Source organism: Pavona decussata, unplaced genomic scaffold (genome assembly GCF_977016875.1).
Source record: "Pavona decussata unplaced genomic scaffold, jaPavDecu1.1 SCAFFOLD_37, whole genome shotgun sequence".
Classification (NCBI taxonomy): domain Eukaryota; kingdom Metazoa; phylum Cnidaria; class Anthozoa; order Scleractinia; family Agariciidae; genus Pavona; species Pavona decussata.
The window spans coordinates 1524374-1546400 of NW_028145459.1; the positions used below are offsets into that span (position 1 = coordinate 1524374).

The 22027-nt window shown below is 33.4% G+C and overlaps 1 protein-coding gene and 1 long non-coding RNA gene across 3 annotated transcripts in view; one reads left to right on the plus strand and one right to left on the minus strand.

Annotated features, from left to right (window-relative positions):
- The window catches only part of LOC146483932 (uncharacterized), a 107817-nt gene that overhangs the window by 13839 nt on the left and 71951 nt on the right, over positions 1-22027 (plus strand). The gene's annotated exons all lie outside the window — the stretch shown is intronic.
- Positions 1-22027, minus strand: part of LOC146483933 (endophilin-B1-like) — a 41680-nt gene that overhangs the window by 7684 nt on the left and 11969 nt on the right. The window contains exons 5-8 of one of the 2 annotated variants that reach the window (XM_085105278.1): positions 20971-21063; positions 20362-20418; positions 17565-17609; positions 16466-16555 (exon numbers count right to left, since the gene is read on the minus strand). In XM_085105278.1, coding sequence (XP_084961404.1) covers positions 16466-16555; positions 17565-17609; positions 20362-20418; positions 20971-21063 — 285 coding nt within the window. The remainder of the gene's footprint in view (positions 1-16465; positions 16556-17564; positions 17610-20361; positions 20419-20970; positions 21064-22027) is intronic. The other variant, XM_085105279.1, reaches the window with a different exon arrangement.

The window sequence follows — 22027 nt, forward strand, 5'->3', positions numbered from 1 at the left end:
GTACCTGGTCCAATCTGTGAATCCAGGTTAATGATACCAACTTCATCTTTTTTCATCTTTTGTGGTAGATTATCTCTGCTGTAAATGCCTCTGAAGTGTTTTATTTTGAGTTTTTTGACCCAATCAATGAGTTCAAAGTTAGTGAGTGGTTTATTTATGAATTTCACAGAATGTCTCCGATTAATGGAATCCCCTTGAATGGACTGTTTTTGCCTAACAACAGACCTTTTCCTTTTTTGGTTTTTTTTTTCCCTTTACCATACTGATCCCATGTACCGAAAAATGGAGGCGGTCTATAATTAACTGGTAGGACCAAACCACCATCTTTTTTGGTTGTGTTTGGAACAAAAACTGGGACCGATCTTCTGGATCTACTTCTATCCACCTGCAAGCCTTTACCCATTAATGCATTCAAAACCATTGGAATGCCAATTGAAGCCAGTAATGTCCCCAAAAAACCTCCTGATTGTGTCTTAGTTGGTTTAATTACAATCTGTCCACCAGTATGTATTGCATTGACAATTTGCTTCTTTTGTGCTTCAGTGAGCCAATCTTTGTATTTTATTAATTGATCAATTTTATTTTGAGGAATGAGGAAACCACCAACTTGTCCTCTACCAAATATTTTATTGACTCCCACATTTGCAAGCCCAGAAAGTGCTCCAGTAGCTAATGGTCCAACTGCTTTTGCTGCCATTGGTAGTAATTTTGTGCCAATTTTGAATAATGATGACCAAAGACTGCCTCCTTGTTGTACAGCTTTTCGTATCTGTGTTTTGCTTATTTTAATATCTGCTCCAGTTTTGTTTTGCATTGCCTTTTTCAGCCTATTTATTTGTGTTTTGGTTAACATCAGCTGATCCGGTCCAGTTAATTCAGAATATAATAATCTTATTGTTATTGCTGAATTGTTTTTTAATGCTTTTGCTAGTTTATCTTTTTGCCCAATTGATAGGTTTACTCCATGTGAATGATAAGTTGTCATATCTTTTATATAACTAACGTTACATTAAAAATTTATTCCATTTATCGAAACAATATTTTACCATCTTTTTGAATCAACTCAGCATCTTGCTCATACAATGTCAATGCATAAACTGAATATGCAGTTGCAGTTGTACCAGATAATTCATAGTGGAATGTCAGCTTTGTCGTACCATCTTTGATATCCATTTTTTGTTTTGTTAAATCGAAATACAAGAATGGGAATAGTGTTTTGAAATTGTTGACATTCAATAAAGTTCCTTGACTGTACTCATTGTTTGCATGCACATATTTGAGAATATCTCTGTAAACGCGAGTCAAATCAGCCTCTGGAGTGTAATGTACATCAGGATATTCATTGCCATTAGCCACAGATAAATGACAATTTAGCAATGTTCTGGGATCTGTTGATACACTAAATGTATTGTACAAAAATGGATTTACTGTTTGTGCAGCAAGATTTGCATCATTGATAATGAAAACAAACACATGCCTTGGCTTTGAAATCCCACTTGTTATCTGAAAATTACCACTTCTTTGTGTTGATGAGTTGCTTCTTTCCACATTTTCACGCAAATAAACCCATTTATGTGGCTTCAAAAACTGACTCATATACAGTGATTGTCCTTCTGAATTGAAAGTGATTCATGGTACAATAAGCTCCATTCTGGTAATAATTACACGACAATCAGTCCCAGCTTGCCATATTAGAATAGTATCAGATTCAATCTGCAAATTTAATTCCAATCTTGTTGATGGTAATAACTCATCCATCAATGCTTCAAAGAATGAGTATCGATTCAATGGTATTTCTGTATTGACAACAACTGATAGACCCAAAAGTGCTTTTCTTGCAGCAAATCCTTTATTATAGTTATCTTCAGCCGATCGTTCTTCAGCGTGTCGGTTTGTATCCAGATAGAAAAACTCATTTGTTGCTGTCGATTGAGCATATCCTGGACTATATTCCAATAGATTTTTAATATTTACACAATGATTTGCATCATTACAATCATATACCATTTTACCATTCAATCTTACATCGAAATCATGTATAAGACTGTGTGAACCATTAACAATACCATTATGGTCTTCAACTGCTATATTTGCATTTTGCATTGTTTGGACTTTGAAACCAACTGATATTCTTGCATTATACCAATCAAATGGTGTTACTTCTCCTGTGTTGTCAACAACAAAACGATAACCATCTTTCTTTTGTGACCTATTATTTCCTGGATTACCAGTATTCAATGGTGTCTCCAATTGGAAGAAGACATCTTCATATCTCTCAATGTATTTTGGATTTCTGAATGATTTCATTTATACAGATATGTTACATTATTTTCATTTTCTCCTTCTTTTGAGTTTTCCACCGGATATCATCTGATTTACTCTCTCAGCTATTTGAAAATCAGTCAGTGGCTGCTCCATTTTTGGTTGGCTCATTGTCACTGATTTTGTTTTGGAAGGTTGTTTTTTGCTCAATAATTGAATTATTTTATCACCTGCTTTATTACCAGCAAACTCACCAGTTTTGGTGACTGCTTTTTCAGCTGCAGTTTTGGCTCCTTTCTTAGCTAATTCTTTTGCTGTTTTTCCGAAAAGTTTTGATCCAACTGATCTGAAAACATCCATAATTCCTTCACCATGGATATGTTTCATCGCATAACGACCCAATTCTGGGTCAAAACGTGGCTTAAATTCACTTTGTCGTACCATATATTGATATATTATATTAAACTAGACCTGAGAATCAAGCTCATGAACCAGTCAATGCCATTCAAGTCAATTGGTCGACCCAAAGCGTCAGTCACTGTTATCCCCATTTCTGAAATAATTGACTTGGAAACTGGGCTGAATAATGCTCTTTTTGGCTCAAAAGTAAATGGATAACTCCTTGTTAAATTGTCAGTGGGTATCATTATCAGTGTATTTGTGAATCGTCCATCACTGAGGCTATCAGTTATTATATCACAATTAATGTCCAAAACGTCAATATCATTGGTAATATTTGGCAATTTTGTCCCATGTTCAGTTTGGTTAATTAACTTTGGTTCAAATCCAATAAGCGCTCCAAAATTAGAGTTTCTAATATCAAGCTTCCATTGGTTGTCTAGCTCAATGACAACTCTATATGATGAAAGCACAAAATATAGATTGATGCCCTTGCTGGAAGATGGTTTATCTCCATTTTGAATTATTGATTGAGTGATATAATCATCAAGATCATCATATGAATACATTCCATCAACAAATGTGATTGTTTTCCATTTTGTACCATTATCTGGGCTGTATTTTATTGTATTATTGTTGTATCCTGCATTGACATTATGCCACGAGTATGTCATTGAAACTCGATCAACAGCTAGTTCATGTCTCATTGTTGTGTCAAGCTTCAATGGTGGATCAAATTTGATAATAAAGTCTTCAGGCCGACTTCGACCTATTTTTTGTCGGTTAACAGATGAAATATGTATCGCCCTTTCTTGCATATATATAGTTCAGTTATATAATTAATTATGTAACTGATTACGTGACCTAGCGAATTATATATTGTTGCAATAAATCAATGAGTTGTTTGTTGTTTATTAAGCCAAGTTGATTCAATTTATGGGCTATTTGTGAAAATTCCTCTTTGACTCCATTATTACCAGCCAAAATGGATCCACCAAGCAATTCCATTCTGTCAATCAAATCATTAGCATCATTGAAATAAACAACACCAGAGCCCAATTTCTTGAATTTTTTGCTGGATTTATGGATTGGAATCTCACTGAGTTGGTTCAATTCATCGAATACCATTTTGGCAATATCACTGTATTTCTTCTTTGAATTAAATCTCTTGGTCAATAAATCGATTGTATCGAAATCAACCTTTTTGTCCATAACTTTGCGTTTATCTTTTGTTGCCACAAGTCTGAGTTGTCCCATTAATTTTGGAATATCGATCATGAGTCCACCATATTTCCCAGAAGATGATATTTTGTATGCATTTCTCTTTGGTTGCGTATAACCAGAACCTTTTTTGATGGTTTTCATTCCTTCTGGGATTATTTTAATGCGCCTTCTGTATTTTTGCAATAATTTTATATCTTCATCTATTTTATCAATTTTGTCTTTATTCTTGGTCTTTCCTTGCCCCTTGGATAAAGGACCCTTCTTTATTCCAAGTTTTTTCAACATTTTGCCAATATTAGCATCGTAATCCTTGATGTCAATATCTCCTTGCATAGAAGCTTGGAGAACAGAACTTGGAGGTGCAAGATCGTATTGCATCAATTTTTGGATTTCATCAATATCAAAACCAGCATCCAAATTTGATTCAACATCAGGTGACATCATTAATGGTTTATAGCCAATTGGTAGCTTTGCTTCTGGTGATTGTGTTTCAGGCTGATAAGTTAACATAGCAATGTCTTCCAAACCTGAAGTCAACGCTTTTTGGTTTTTCTCCAATTGTTCAATGAGTTTGTCTTGTTTTTCATCAATTGTTTGTTTTGTTTCCTCTTGAGCTTTAATAATTGGTTTGAAAGTTTCTGATAAACCTTGTTGTAAATCTTGTTTATCATGCTTGTACTCCTTCAATGTATCTCTAACTTGTTTGGTTATTGTTCCAGCCTTAATCTTGGCTTCAGATAATTGTTTTAATCTTTGTAGATCCATTATATTATTAACTTATATTAACTTTTTTAAACTTATATAATGTATTGATATACATGGAAATCCCAAACTATGACAGACATGATAAAAACACTAATTTCAAAAGATTGTATGGTTACATGCCAAGTGACACGTTTCGGATGTTAATATGTGGTAATTCAGGATCTGGAAAGACAAATTTATTGTACCATATGCTGATGAAACCACTTTTGTATTATGATAGAATACATTTATATGCCAAAAATTTGGAGCAACAAAAATACAAGGATATGCTACAAACATTGACTGATATATCAAATAGTGTCGGGTATAATGTCCTTGTTTGTAGCAATGATGATATAATTCCAGTGGAGGAATTGAAGGATGATGATGCCCAGAAGATAGTAATATTTGATGACTTTATTTGTGAAAAAAACCAGAAACCATTGATTGATTATTTCATTCGTGGCAGACACAAAAACTGCTCTGTTATTTATCTGAGCCAATCGTTCTACAAAACACCAAAAGATATTCGACTCAATTGCTCTCATTTCTGTGTCTATGACTTTCCTAGCAGCAATGAAAGAGGTCTGATATCCCGTGAGTTGGGTGTCGAAAAGGATAAATACATCAAAGCAACCAAAGAGCCATTTTCATTTCTATATGTTGATAAACCCATGAAGAGAATTAACAGGAATTTTTATGGAACAATATAACCAAATGATATAAATGGGAATATTCAACGAACATAGTTCATCGTCTTCTTTCACAACGGTTCCTCTTCAAGGAGCCGCTGGGCCTCAAGGAATAGGGTTTAAATTAACCCCAAATGGAAATTATGATATACAAAACAAAAAACTTGTTAATGTTAAACAAGGAGCTGATCCCAATGATGTTGTCACAAAGAGCCAAATACAATTGTTGGATAATGCTCCTGGTGATGTGCGAGCTAATAAAGCAGTAATTTACAGCAACAGTGGAAGTGTTCATACCAATAGTATCTATTTGCAAGACACACCAGACGGCGCTGGTAGCTCCAATGATGTTCGATTATTGACTGAGCATCAGTCTTATGAAAACATTCATCTTAATATACCAGATTTGAAAAACTTTGATGGCCATGGTGGACGAGCTAAAAGCGAAATAATGGTTACATCAACAGAACAACATATTACTGGACGGAAAACATTTTCTGATATTAGTGTTTTAAAACCCGATAATAACGATCAAGCGGCGAATAAAAAATATGTCGATGATGAGATTAAAAAAATACCATCACCTGATTTATCTACATATTTGAAAAAAGATGGCACTGTTGAAATGACTGGAAATCTGGATATGGGTAATCAACAAATTACTAATCTTGGAGCCAATATACAAAATACATATGATGTCGTTAATTTAGGTTTCTGTGATACAAAATATTTACAAAAAGTCTCCAATAGTGACCTCGATATGGACAATCATAAAATCAAAGATATGGCTCAACCAACTGATGATAACGATGCTGTTAATAAACACTACGTTGATCATAACTTTCTCAACAGGTTAACACCCAATGCTCTTGGTGGTGAATTAGATATGAGAGGTCATAAAATAATCGTTCTTGGAAATCCTTCCAATCCCAATGATGCTTCCACTAAAGCATATGTTGATACAGAAATAGCTAAAATACCATCTGTTGGAAGTGATTTGAGTGTATATTTGAAAAAAGATGGAAGTGTTGCAATGACTGGAAATCTTGATATGAATAATAAACAAATAAAAGATATGGCTCAACCAACTGATGATAATGATGCTACTACCAAAAAATATTTTGATGACAAATTGGAGCAAAGTCATCTTGTCAGCAGCCATAAAACAAATGAATTCAAATATCTTACAGATACCGATGAAAGCAGTTCAGAATATAATATCACAGTGAATGGGATAGCTGCTTTCAATCAATCCCCACATCAGAATAAAAAAGCTTATGATATCACATTGATTAAAGACAGTGGAAGTAATGATTACAGATCAAGGATAGGTTTCAATATTTATACTCTTGCTATTGGAACATACACAATTGTGTTTGAATTCTACCCACCAGAAATGACTAATATTCAATTATCATGTACTGCATCTGAAGCATACATCCACAAAGCTGTACAGCGTGATTTCACTGCTTATAGCAAATTATTGGTTCAATTCAATAACAACAGCAAACAAACTCCAAATTACATCTATTTGACGATGCATGGAACAGCTACAGCGACTCCAGTACAATGTCATCTGGTTGTTTATGGGGTAAAAGATTGGTCAGATAGCGTTTATCCAGGAGTGTATGACGGCTTGAACAATGTCATGTTTGAATATAAAAATGGAGATATGCAGATGCAAGTCAATTTGGATATGAATAATAAGATTATTTCTGGTTTAATAAATCCGATATTTGATTCTGAAGCAATGAATTTGGGTTATTTTACCAACTTATTCAAAACGAAATACACTGGAACTATTGCCAGTGGTGTTTTCCAAAGAACAAATCCAACAAATAATTTTCAAATCGCTGCTGATGGAAATAACTTTTTCAATCTATACTCCATTGTTTTCCAAAGCAATCAACAAGTTGCAAATGCACAAATTTTGATAAATGGGAAAAAACAAGGTGAAACAACCAACACTGACACATACCACAGAATTGGAAACATAATAAGTGGAAGCAATACATTCGCTTTGCCTAAATCAACAAAATTTGTCAGTATTGATTCTATGTCAATCATGGATAGCATAGGAGCAGGAACTGCTGTTAATGGAACTTTTGAATTGAAAGTATTATACTCTGATTATTTTGAAAGATATCATGCTGTCAATAAAAGTTGGTTGTCAAATATTGAAACTTCAAGTGTTGTTAACGGCAACATAAAAAATGGAGTTTTTGAAAATGTACATGGTTTCAATTTTGGAACATTAGGCCCGGTTAAAATAAAAAATATTGTAATTAATACAAAAAATCAATACCAATTTTCTTTTGTCGCCATTGCTAACAGTAAAACTTTATTTTCCCATTTAATACAATTTAATATGAAAATTGGGAGAAATTTTGTAACTACAAATACAACAATCAAACCCATGATAATTCAAATGGGGATTTTTAAAAGACGTCAAGGGTTTACTTCTCCAATTATAAACAGAGAAGTCAGAGGAACTTTTGAAATTTATTTATCAACACTATTAATATAATGCCATACGTTGAAGATGAAAATGGAAACCATATTCTTGATGAAAATGGAGATAAAATAGAATACACAGTAACTTATGACAACTTACCAGATGGATTCAAATATAGAGAACCAATACATCTGAATGATGATGGTCATTTGGATACAGAAAACAGACATTTGGTGATAAAAGATGGAGTTAATTCAAATCATGCAATTTCACTCCAACAATTAATTAACAACAATGAGGACATCATCAAACCATATGTTGAAACACAAATACAACAAGCTCTGGCTCAGTTTAAAGCTCAACAAGCTCAGGAAGCTGTAACGTTTCTCAACAATCAAGTTGCAATGAGAATAGGAAGAAAAAGTGGTACAATACCAAAAACAAATTACACATGGATAAAATTATTGAGTAAAGATGACATTAAAGGAATCAATACATTGCAAGAAATCATTGTGACAAACACATATATCAGGAGAAATGACAGATATCATCATTCCAAATCCGATTTGGTGTCATCATCATTTGATCAATTGGAATTCTTCTTTGATGTGTCATTTGAAAACTATTATTGCTACTTCAACAATCATCCATCTGATTGGACAATGAAGTATTTTGTTGAATATATTAGGATACAATTACCTGACAATAACCACTAGGTCGTGGACTCCGTTACTTTATTTTATAAAAATATTGTAATCAAATTGTATAATGAAAGAATTGTCAGAATTGCAAGAACACATTCAAACATCGATGATAGATTTTCACCGTAAATTGAGTCTTCCAATATTACCCAGACAGGAATGCATGATAAAAAGTATCGTAATATTCACATATTTGTATGAAAAACATTACAACACAGGTTTACCTGATGAAGTTTACAAAGAGTTAATTCATGATGGAATCGGATTAATTGGACCTGGAGATGGATGGTTAACAGTTATTCTCCATAAATTATTTGGTTGGCAACCATATATCAGGTCTCATGGAATACTACATGATGCTTATGGCCAATTTTACAACAGATATCATCGTGACAAAGGATACATGTACACCATTAATGAGAAAAAAACATTCAATTGGATGAAAAAATGCATGTTTTTGGGTCAAATAACTGGTCTCTATTATTGCATCAAAAATAAGATAACCATATAATATATGCAAAAGAAGAAATTAATAATTGATTTCAATCATATTTCAAATCGATTATCAACAGAAGAAATTAATGAATTGAAAGCTTATTACATGTCACATCACAAAAAGATGTGGATGTACAAAAGTGCATACAAAAGATTAAAAAAATGGGAGTTTGCTGGTAATATTTCATCCATTGTATTTGCAACTGGTGGTATTGCATCATCGGTTGCAACCAGTGGAGCTTCATTATTGGCAATATCATCGGTGTCTGTCATAATTCAAGCTTATATGAAGCATAAAAAAGTTGAAATCAAACTTTATCAATGCCAATATGCTTTTCAAACTTACGGACATTTATTAAATGAAATAAAAGAAATAATGAGAAATGGACATTTTGATAGAGATGATTTGACAAACAAGCTTACTCAAAATGATGATTTCATTTTGGATAATTCGCCGATTGTCGATAAATGGGGTGTTAAATATGATAAAAAATATCAGATATTCACTTATGTTTGATTAATAATGTGTATGATTTTGGGGCCAATAATGTCCATAATTTTATCCCAATAAACATTGTATAATTTCATTGTTTTTTTGGATTTTGTCAACTCAATTTGGGAAGAATCAATTTTCATAAATTGCAATATTCTATGCAAAAGATATTTCAAACTGATTATTCTCTTTCGTTTGCCATTGATTTGTGGCAGTATTTTGTTTATTTCAACGAATATTTTATGAATTTTGAAATTGGTTGAACAACTGATTTCAATTTTGTTTTTCAAAATAATTTGATCTAATGTATGCGACAAATGGTATTTTCTATTATACACTGTTTTCTTGTATATTTTGAACAAATTAGCATGAAAATTGATGTATTCTGTTTTGTAATCTTCACCAACAACTTGTCCACAAGCAACACACGTTATTTGACATTCCATGTTTCTCAAATTTTGTGATTCACAACATTCAGGCATTGATTGCTGTGTTTCAACTTTGGATTCATCGTGATATCCACAAAATTCACATTCATCTTTGGAATGCAGGCTTTGACACAGAGATGGATCCACCTGCTTGGAAACATCTTTTGGTTTTTTCAAAATGGATTTCATTTTTGTATAAATATAGTATATAATATAATTACACAAAAATGTTTTCGAAAATATTGAAAACACAAAGAATGATTCAAAGTCTCGAAATCAAATATGTGACAAACAACAAACCAAATACCTCATCACAAAAGATGAGTCGAAGTCTCGAAATCAAATATTTACCACAAAATATGAGCAAAAATCTCGAAATAAAAATATCGAAATCAAATAATTGTCAAAAAGATTAAAATCACAAGTTTTTGTTGCAATGTTTTGATCACAAGTTGATACTATCATTGGATAGCATAATGACCATAGGCCAATGAGTGTATTCCATCAGGATACAAATATCGTTTATCATCAAAACATGACAATGATGTTTTGTTGATGGTGTAACTACCAAGTTCATGATGGTTACTTCTGATTGTTTTCATTTGGTGAAATAATTGTTTCTCATTAAACAACACATCTTTGTAATCAGAATGTTGAATATCATTTTTGATCACATTCTTTTTGATTCCTTTGGCTGTTTTTCCACCATTGTTGTTATCTTTGATGTATGAGTACATCTTGGATCTCAATCCCACAAATTCAGTAATGGGTACACCAGCGGCTTCATCTTTGAATTTTCCAATAACTTTCTTGTTTGTGGAGTCATAAAATTGATGATTTGATGGATAATCCGAGTTATCAAACATTTCTTTTTTATTCCAAAAATCTTGATACACATCTTCGGCTTCAATTTCATATGTCAAACTGTCTGTATCCGTAAACAGTAATTTGGCTTTGTTACCATATTTGTTTTTAACGAAATTGTAATGGAAGTCATACATGAGAGTTTTACTCAAATCAAGGATACACATACCAACATAGGCTGGTCTGTTGAGTGTCAACGATTCCTTTCTTTTATGGACTGCAACCAAGTTTTCATTAAAGATTTTGCTATTGATGAATGTTGGTTTGGAAGTCATTTTCAATAATTGTTTCTCATTGGTAACCAATTTGATGTCTTCTCGTTTTCTGATATTCTCCATGGTTTTACCAAAGACACTATTGTTCATCAGTTTGAAAAAATCTTTCTCAAAAGCATTCTTTGCATTAGTTCTTTGTCGTGTATTGAAATCAATGTATGTCTTCAACCAGGGTGATTGGTCAAATGATAGAACACGATATATTTTCTTCAATTTCAAACCCAATTCACGATATAATTGCAAATTACGATAATGCAATACATATTTTGATTTGTTTCCCAATGTTGGAATCAACTTATTGACTTGTCCACTTTTGATTCCAAATTTTTTTGCAATTCTTTGACAATAATCTGACAGCATATCTTGTGTCACTTTGATTTGTTCAGCGCCACATGGATAATCATTATGCAGGTCATGTAATTCATGAGGATATTCCAAATCAACTTCCAATAAATATCCAGTCTTATTATCTTTGGGAATCGTTTTCCAATTAATGTTTTTTATTTGCTGTTTATTCAACCATTTGAAATTCCCAGTTGGAAGATGTTGTGACATAGCCCATCCATATAGATTGTTGGCATCCAAATACATGATATGTTTACTGGATTCGTTTGGATTCCAATTTTGCATGTATTTGTTGTTAGCTTTGCCGTATCTATTGGCTATGTAACTGATTCCTCCACGCATGCCCTTTTCAACAAATTGATACATATCAATATCCGTGATTAATTCAAGTTTGACTTCAGTCATTTTCAACATTGCATCCCAACTCAATCCTGGAGATGTGAAATAATGACAAGGATCCAATCTATAGTATTCCAAACATGTTTTCCTGAAATTTTCAAATACATCAGCCAGCAATAATACATCAGATTTGAGATATAAATCATGGTATTCGCCCATGGTTTTCAATTGAAATGTATTCCAAACATTTTGTGCATGACTGTATTCTTCATCAGTAATATGTGTATTATTCATTTGACTGTAAAATTCATCTTTGGTTGGTAATTGAGTATCATTGAATTTATCAAAATTACTCATATAATCATACGGATAAACTCCTTTTTGTTTCATTAATTGCAGTTTTTCACCTTTGAAGACTTCATTGGTATATTTGTATGCATCTTCTGGTAGATTCTTTACAAGATTTGCCAATGATTGATTCATAAACTGAAGACTGTCAATAAATACTAAATTATAACCCAACATGAAGGCCATGTATTTCTCCATGTTATTTGGAATCACATTGATTTTGTGTTGTCTGGTTTCACCTTTTCTATCCACATAAGTATTGGTCTCAATAATTTTACCAATTTCTTGCATTATAAAATGACTATCATATCCTTTCAAATTATGAAATATTACAGGGATTTTGTCAGTTATTGTAAAATCCCTGTTACATTGATTATGGGCTGAGCCACGGAATTCACCAGTAATATGACAATGATCTCTGACACGTTTCCCCCTTCCGGGGGAATTACCCGACCTAGGAGTTTTCTTGTATTTTTTACCACAAATATGACAAGATGTTGCTTTTTGGAATTTGTCTTCATCTTCTGGAGACATAACTAATGGTTTATTGAATTTGTATTTAATAGTTTGTCTGCAGTATTTGACTTCATCAAGCATTGCCTCCATGAATTTGTAAACAGCTTTTTCTCCACGATAATATTTTATTGGTTTGGAATATTTGTCATCATAGCAGCAAACAACTTTGTATCCATAACCACAATCAGTGTGTTTTTGATAAGCTTCAGTAAAAGATTGTTGGTTAGATTGATTACAACCATGAATTGGTTCAGTGATTGCTTCAAAATCTGCGTATATCACGAATGGTGCTTGCATTTGTTTATTATAATTTTTGAATTCTATTTTGGAACCAACTTCGGGCATTTTGATTGATTGTTCACCATTGATTTCAATACATACTTCCTGATGCTTGGTTAAAACTCGTTCTGATGAAAAACATTGCAAACAATGCATACAAAAATGTTTTCTTTGATGTGATTTGGTTTTGTGGTGCATAAATCGATTAAAATCTTTGATAAGACAGTAATGTTTATTTTCATCATCTGAGATTAGCAATAGATTCATCACATTCTCAAACTTTTCTTTGGAAACATAAATTGGATAAGTTTGTTTGTTTTCATAACCGAATACGTTGATGTTAATATTGTTTTGTGTTTCAACTTTGTTATAATGTTTGACTGAAACAGGGAATTCAATGTTATCATAATTCAATTGTTTGACAAATGCTTTGTCAGTTTTTTTGATTCGTTGTGGATTATTTTCTCGTGGATTCAAATGTCTAACGTGACACCAACGAAAGCATTCATTGTCTTTATTCTTGAGATTTATCAATCCATGTTTGTGATGTTGAAGTTCAGTTGGAAGTTTAATGTAAGAACTTCCAGTAAGAGGGTCATATTTGATAATATTAATGTAATGTCCATTGATTGATTTAATTATCCAAGCTGAACCTTCACTAATCCATTTGTGAATATCATTCATAATTTGTTCAACATTAACATCCAAAGATTCTTGAAAATCATTGGCATTAGTTATTGTTTTTGGTTTACTATTAAAATATCCAATTCTGGAGACAGTTTGGTTTCCTTTTTGTTGTTCAAAATAAATTGTCAAAGTTTCAATAAATTTAATTCCTTTCATTTGAGTTAATAATTGTTTCATAAAATCAGCTATCGCTAATCTGGTTGAACTCATTTGAATCAAAGGATCTGTTTCATTTTTAATTCCAACTTCATAAGATTTTGTATATCCCTTGAATGCTCTTGCAACTTCTGTGATTTGGGTTCTTTGTGTTGGAACTGGAGCCATTTTCTTCATCCTTGGCTTCGGGACTGGTGTATCAGCAAATTGTTTTGGAGGAGGAATAATGTTGTTTCTTGGTTGAACAATTGGTTGATCTCTGAATTGCATTGGCGGCTTGATGATTGTATTCTCATAATCTTTTACCATTTGTTTGACTGATTTACGTGAATGGGGTGTTGGTTTCACTTTCTTTGTTCGCGGTGCAGGCACAGGACGTTCTTTTGCGAGTATTAATTCAATTAATTGATCTTTCGTCAATTTGGATAGATTATTTTTATCCATATATTTTATAGATAGATTATTTTTATTGGATGCGTTTGACAGTTTTGCTAATGAATGTCGACTGTCAACAACATTCATACCAGATATCTGTGGAACATCTGGCGGGTTCCTTTTTCGTGTTATTTTATTGTGGGACATGCCCTGAATACTCAATGTATTGAATACTCAGGGAATATTTACACAATATTTACCAAAATTCAATGTTTGGTAAATGTTCTTGAAGTTGTTTCTTAAATGGAAAATTACCATTATTGATTTTTTTCATCATTGAATTAAATTTTTTATCAATTAATTGTTTCTCATTTTCAGTAAAATCATCATCTGATTCTTTCATTTTAATATCCAATTTGATTGATTTAATGGGCTTATCAGATGTGATTTCAATCTTTGTTTTATATTTTTTGGTTTTATAAGCATGTTTAACATTTTCTGATCGAGTCATTAATTCAAGATTATCAATACAATTATTTTGTTTATTTGAATCAATGTGATTTATTTGCATTTTTAATGGAATTTGGCCGTTAAAACATTCATAAACAAGTCTATGAATACACAAAGTTTTTTGTGTTAACCCAATTTGGCTCAATGTTATTTTCATATAACCATTTGGCATTAGATTTCCAGTTGAAACTCTCTTAGTTTTTTTATTATATATTTGTCCATATTTATTGGCTCCAAAGTTGGTATAAATATGATGATAATAAAAAACTTCACATTTCATTTCGACATTTTGCTTTTTTGATATTTTTTTCCCACGTATTAGTTGTCCATGATATGACATATTTTCTTTTCGGGTAACAAGTTCTAAATTATCAATTAAATTGTTTTCTTTATCGGAATCTCTATGATGAATTTGATATCCTTGTGGTATTATTTTTTGATTAACAGCTTCCCAAATCATACGATGTGCTTGATTTCTTGTATAAAATAATTTATCATGAACAGCAATGTCCAAATAACCATCTTTTCTTAATCTCCCTTTTCTTGGTATCAATGTCTTTTTATTAATTACATACCCATCTTTCGAACATCCATAATTAATGTATATTGGATGAACATAATATGTTTTTCCATTATGAATAATAGTATTTGCGGCTGGGATTGACAGAGATGGATTCTCACCAGCATGAGAATCCATTTTAGCGTTTTCTGATTTTTGATTTTTTTTCATTTTTTCTTAATAATCCTTATAATCACCATGTTCTTAAGTGTCGTTCAAATTGACTTTGTACCAAAACTGATTTCCAAAACCCCATTATTCATAGTCAAATCAAAATGTTGATTAAATTAGCCTTGTATGCAACATCATTAATCCCTGTAAAGTGGAAAATCAGTGTCGTCCATATCGTGACACATTCTGTAATACATCTTATTGATTAACTTATTTTCTGTCCTGGTAAATTCGCAATCATTGTCTTCCATTGGTGGAAATTCCATTAATCTATTGACTGTTTGTAGTTCATCATCTGAATATGAACTGTTCAAAAATTCTTTTCTGGCTTTGTGCATGTGTTTCATATTTTCAGAGGCTGTGACCAATTGCAAATTTACAATTGAATTGTTCTGGCGATTGGAATCAATGTGATTTATTTGCAATCCAGGAGAAATATGTGTCTGATTTACGGCCTCATAGACGAATCGATGAGCGGGGCATGCATTGTTACGTCCCGGAGAAATTATATAATAGCCATTCTCAGACAAATATCCTTTTCTAGGTTCTAATCTTTTTCGATTGATTATATAACCATCAACTGATGCTCCAAAATTTTGAAAGGTTGGGTGAATAAAATATGTTTTATCATTGTGATCAAATTGGTTGTTCATATAAATTAGATTACATAATTTTTTGAAACTGGTTATAACCGGTTTTTTTCTTCATCATTCAAATCAGCGATTGATGAGTTGGTTGGATTTAATCGATGATTGTTTGTGAGTTGGGGATCAGTTTGGTGTCATTTATGAAAAACCTAAATTTAGCGTCTCCGTTGCAGGAGTTTTGAAAAACCGAGGATAAAAATTTAGGTTTTTGAGAAACCGAGGATTTACGTTTTTTGAGTTCATTGTTGAATCAGGTATGAATTTTGCGAATATTTTGAAAGTGGGCTCATACACCCAAATATCTAACTACTGCTACCATAATTTGTGTGTGGCTCCAAAAATATCCACAACCTTCTTTGGCAGGTTAGCGGAAATTGTGTGGGGTGCCAGGTGATCACACACTTAGAATGTCTAAAAAAAAGGGTGGGTGGGTGGGTGGGGGATCCAAACTTTTGCATTCCGTTTTTGGAACAACATTAATACTATAGCAACAGAACTTACATGAGCAGTGCTTATTCCATCCAAGAGAAGTTTTGTCACTTCATACTGCCGGTCAAACTCTGCTTGACTCAGTCGCAAATCTGCCTCAGCCTACAGGAATGAAAAGAAGCGTTGGTAGTAACTGAATTTACAGTAACCATTTACAGTGACTGAATTGTTCAAACACTTAACTGTTGACTGTCAAGAATGCATGAACAATGTTACATTATCTGTTTCTTGTGAAAAGAGACAGTTACAAAGTCTTTTTATCAGCCTTGGGGCTCAGGCACGAAGCTAGTAATATGAGTGACACCAAGAGACAGATTCTAAAGTACATGTATAATGAAAGTGATATAAGACTGCTCCTGCTTCTCCCTAAACAGGAATGTACATGATGCTGGTATCTGAGAGAGCAGCTTTCAAAAGGGCTTCTACTCAGGTTAAAAAAAAAAAACAGATAAATATATAAACAAACAACAAATAAACAAATATATAAAATTTCCGTATTTCCACTGATCTTAAACCAACTTTCACTGGCCACCCAAGACAAAAAATAAAAAGATGTAACTTTTGAAAATTATGGGGTGCAAAATGTTCACCTGCATTAATACATTAGTGCAGTTAACCACGCCATTGGTCATTTTATCTGGGACGATATCTGGGACAGATTTGGTGAAAATAACAAATACAATAAGAAAGTTAGCCCCCAACTCTCTCAAGGCTTTGCCCCTCATTTTCGTTGCCCTGCCACAGGCCACATAACCCCAATGAAACCAGCAGCTGGAGACTCAGGCTAAATGCATTTTGTTTTGTGATACCCACCAGGTTCAAAGGAGTGCTCAGAGATAGAAATGAAGTGTCAGGTTTAAGGACATAGCATCAGGGAACACAAAGTGCTTCCAATTTTACAGTAAAAAGTTTCATTGCCATCCACCTTTTTACTGCCCCAGGCTCACTGACAGGCAGTGAAAAGAACATGATGGATGAAAATAAAGAGCTATCAAAACTTGGGAGATATTACTGGAGTTACATGTAAGTCCCAGTGCCAACACACTTGCAAGACAGAAGAAAAATCAGTTGTTCAATAGACAGAAGGCAGAGCATGCTTTAAGACACTCACCTTATCCAACTCAGTGATTACAACCAGATTGCGAGAAGAATACATCTAGACACAGAGGAGTTATGAAGTACAGAGCCATAAGGAATAAAGACAGAAAGAAAGAACTGATTTATTTGATGTTAAGTTAAACAATTTAGATCATTTTGTAATTATTTTATGGTGTAGACATGTTTAGGACAATTAAGGTGAGAGTTTAGCCATGCTCACATTATTTATAAATAATTATAAAATCAATATTAAAATCTTTAGGGACAGTGCCTACTATTGTTACTGCGCATACGTTCTGCGCATCTCGAGATACTCGGGTTTCCTATGGGTGGTGCTTACTAACACAGGGAGTTTTTTGCGCGCTTGAAAACTATGCGGAGAAAGCAGAACTTAGCAAGTGATTTTGTTATCCAAAAAGAAAATTGGGGGTACCCATGCATTTTTCAGAGATAATAAAGCTTCAATTTGGAAAAAAGCGCCATACATTGCTTTGTATTTTGCTGCTTTTTAGAATAATTGTTGCTTAGTCATCTGTAAAAAATGCATGGTTACCCCCAATTTTCTTTCGGATGTCAATAGCCGCTACTAAGATCTGCTTTTCCAGCATGGTGATAAACTGTGCAAAAATACTTCGCTATTAGTAGGCACCGTCCTTAAGTGTGATTGATTGTATTAATATTAACTTAATGTACAATAAAATATTGTTATAAACTTATTAGACTTTTGTCTAAACTTGCAAAACTTCTTTGCAATTTGTGCCAAATTTAACACCTAAAACTATTATAATAATTAAAACATTACAAGTATGTCTGAGAAAGAAGACTGTCAAATGTCAGAACTATAATGAATACATCAATAAATTATTGTTCATCATTTTTCATCTTTCTCACCTATTCACCTCCCCAATAGGCTACTATTTTGCTGTAAACGTATTATTTTAACAAAAGGATTGCATGGAAGATTGGCAAGAATTTTTTCCCTGGCCATTTCCATGTATACACTATTTTTTCCACATTTTTCCAAAGTGCTACATGTACATGTAATACATCAAATTTTCTTTTCTAAGAACTAACAAGAAGTATGGTTTCACTGGCATACTAACAGGAGTTACTCAATAAAGAATATTTTGTGTTATCCTCTGAATTGAAAAGTTAATTTGTTGATTTCTTGAGCTTTAGCCCTTTGTCAGAGTGAATTGCTCTTCTCTCTGATGAAGGTCACCACAGTTTCTTTAGAAACTCCCCTCTCCCACCCCTTTTACCTATTTGTTACTCAATACTGACTGTGTTTTAACAATTAGTTGTTACCTACCAGCAGGTATTTTAGAAAATTATACCAGTTATTACTGGCATTTGTTTGTTTAATTTGAAGGTTCGGAAAATGAAATTAAAATAAAATGTAATATTTATTTATTCTTGAATTTTATTTTTGAATTTTAAATCAATGATCCTTATTTAGTTAAAGCTGTAGTAACTCACTGACAAGTCTCCTAGCCCTTGTGTTATTCTTTGCACATTTTGTTAAAATATAATTTTTATCCCCTGTACTTTGTTCTGACTAATAGGAGGGTTAAGGGCAAGAGATGCATGTATGTACCATTTTTGCCTTCAAAATTGAATTGCTCCAAATACATGTGTAAGCCAAATAAGCCCTATTTTGGCACAGAGACATGTATCAAGTCTTTATTAAATCAGCCACAAACATACATGTGACATTACAGTTTGTGGGGGACTTTGCCAGACTGCTTTATGGCGCAAATGGCAGCCATGCAGTTTACAATCTTAACTGAATCAGGCAGGTAATTTTGCACAGACCAGTGCCCCCAGAACAGAATGAGTAAAGAGTAAGGCCAAACCACAACACCGGGAACTACGTCCCCTAAGACATGGTTGTCACCTATTAAGAAACTTACTTGGCTGCTTATTAAACTTTTTAGCAAAATGCTGAATACACAAGAAATAGCTTAATATATTAATTTTCTAGAAAATGGAGACATTAAAGTAGATGTGGATGCTCGACTGATTTCCTTTGTTCACAACTACAAATGCTTTGGTTGACTAATGGTTCAGTCTTACACAAAAGACATCAAGACAAGCATTAGTATCTCTTTTGTGTAGCTACTAGGTCGGTTGCTTTTTTCTAGAAAAGTACAACCATGTACACATAATAAGCTATACCGTATACTGTTAAGTATTTAGAGTTTATTTAGTATTCTGCTCAATATGCATTCTACGGGTGCATTTCTTCGGGAAAATCTGAATCCGGATTTTTGATCCAAGATCACTCAGATGATGGTGTATCAAACGAACTGACCAATTCACTCTGGGTAAGGATTTGTCGGTTTCTTTGATGCACCATGATCCGAGTCAGATCTTGGATCAAAAATCTGGATTCAGATTTTCTCAAAGAAATGTACCCTAAGTTTCTTGCAAGACAACTAGTCTCTGTGCTAAAATTAGGCCTATTTGGAGCAATTTCGGTTTTTAGGCAAAAATGTTCACATATGCAGGTTCACTTGCCCAAAACCCTTTTAATGTCACTTTGACTTAGAGAAACAAAGAGAAAACTCCATTCAAGGTAGTTTTACAGTCAATATTTAAAACTGTGCTTTACTGTTCAATGTTAAACAAAATGTGAGAATTGTTGACAGGTTAGGAAATGGAAGATAAACTGACATTCAAGACAACATGCAGGCCCACAGAAAACACAGCAGAATATACCACCAGTGTAAAAGAACAACAAACAAGTTTAGGTGTCATGAACAAGTGCCACATACACAAAAGAATGGTTACTGTTTTACAACTGTCACCTTTGCAGCTTTGTCGTCAGGGAGAAAGAGACCTTTTGTCAAGCATTTGAATGTGACCTGTTCAGATAAGAACTCAACATGTTATGAGCTGAAGTTTACTGTCTCAGTGATTTGAGGAAAATGACATTGTTCAACAACTGAAGCAGGACTGCAGGCAAGAACATCAAAAGTAATTTTAATATTCTTCTCAAAAATGGCACAAACTCAAGATTGATTATAATGTTTTAACCATGCAGAGATCCAGTTGTATGTCATATCAATTACCGTCCTGGCAGCAAAGGTTTCGTTTGAAGCCTCGCTTTATAAAATTATCAAGGCCCGTTGCGACCATTTAAAACTCAAGCCCTGAAGCAAAAGAGCAAGGCTTCATAGAAAAAAAGAAACACATTCTTCAAGAGCTGAAAGGTAACATTTGGATTTATCTAGTGGCAAATTCCTTGAATTAATCAAACCTTTGAAAACTGTCATTTTGTACGTTCATGCCAGAAGCAACTGCAGTACAAATGAACATAAAATGAAACAGATGAAATATGAACTCCCAGGCAGTGTAATGTTCCACTTATGTCATGTGATATAAGTACAATCTGGTGACATGATTTTTGTACTTACTTGTTGTATTTTCTCGGGGCTCTGTGCCTTTCGTACTTTGGTTTTACATGCATCCAAGTCTAATCTTTTTGCCAGGAGTGTTCTGCGTTCTTTCTAAAGACAACAAGAACAAGAAAACAATGCAATTTAGAGCAAGACAACGGTTTGTACATGTAAATAAATAAACAATTTATTAATCCGACAGTTCATATGTCTCCTGAGGCATCACAGATTACTGCTTGTGAGGTTAAGGTGACTCGACCCAGGTATTTTTTGGCAGTACCACCCTACTTTGAAGCTCTCTGGTATCCCCACCTTTACTTTTATCGTAAGTGTAACACATAGAATGGATAGCATATAGATCAATCTACAATATAACAAAAAACAAGAAGCTGTTTTCAGCTTATACTCGGCCCATATTTGACTGCGTGGTGAGTAAGCCTACGATCTTTTAGCAGTGATAACTTCCAGCATCGCTGGCTCCCCAAATAAATCGATAGAAATAGACGCAGATATACACCCAGGAAAAAAATAGTTCAGGCTCCAGAAGTGATTCATCGTTTTATTGCTACAGCTCTGTTTCGTATGATCAGGAGCTGAGCACACTCATCACGAAAAACTGGTGATTTAAAGCAAGCAGCTGCTAGGCGATAAAATACAATTCCACGTGCCGTGAGAGAGTTCACGTGCCATGATACAAACAGTTACGTTACGATATACAAGAGGTTTTGGGTACTTATCTATTTATATGAGGGCATGGATTTATGAAATCATTCGAACTGGTGATTTAAAACAAGCGTTTGCTGGGCGATAAATTACTAATGCTCGTGGCGTGAAACAATTCAAATGCGAAGATACAAACGGTTACTTTACGTTTTTCGAGAGGTTTCCAGTACATATCTATTTCTGTGGGGGGTTTGGACTTGGTAGTTCATTGCGTTTGTTCAGGCTACTAAGATCTTTTCTACGGAAATAAACTTTTCGTGAAGACATAGGTTACATTTCTTGTTAATGTTATTATCGGGTTTGAACTTTTTGAGTACTTTCCATTTAATTAGAAATGTTTTGTTTGCGTCCG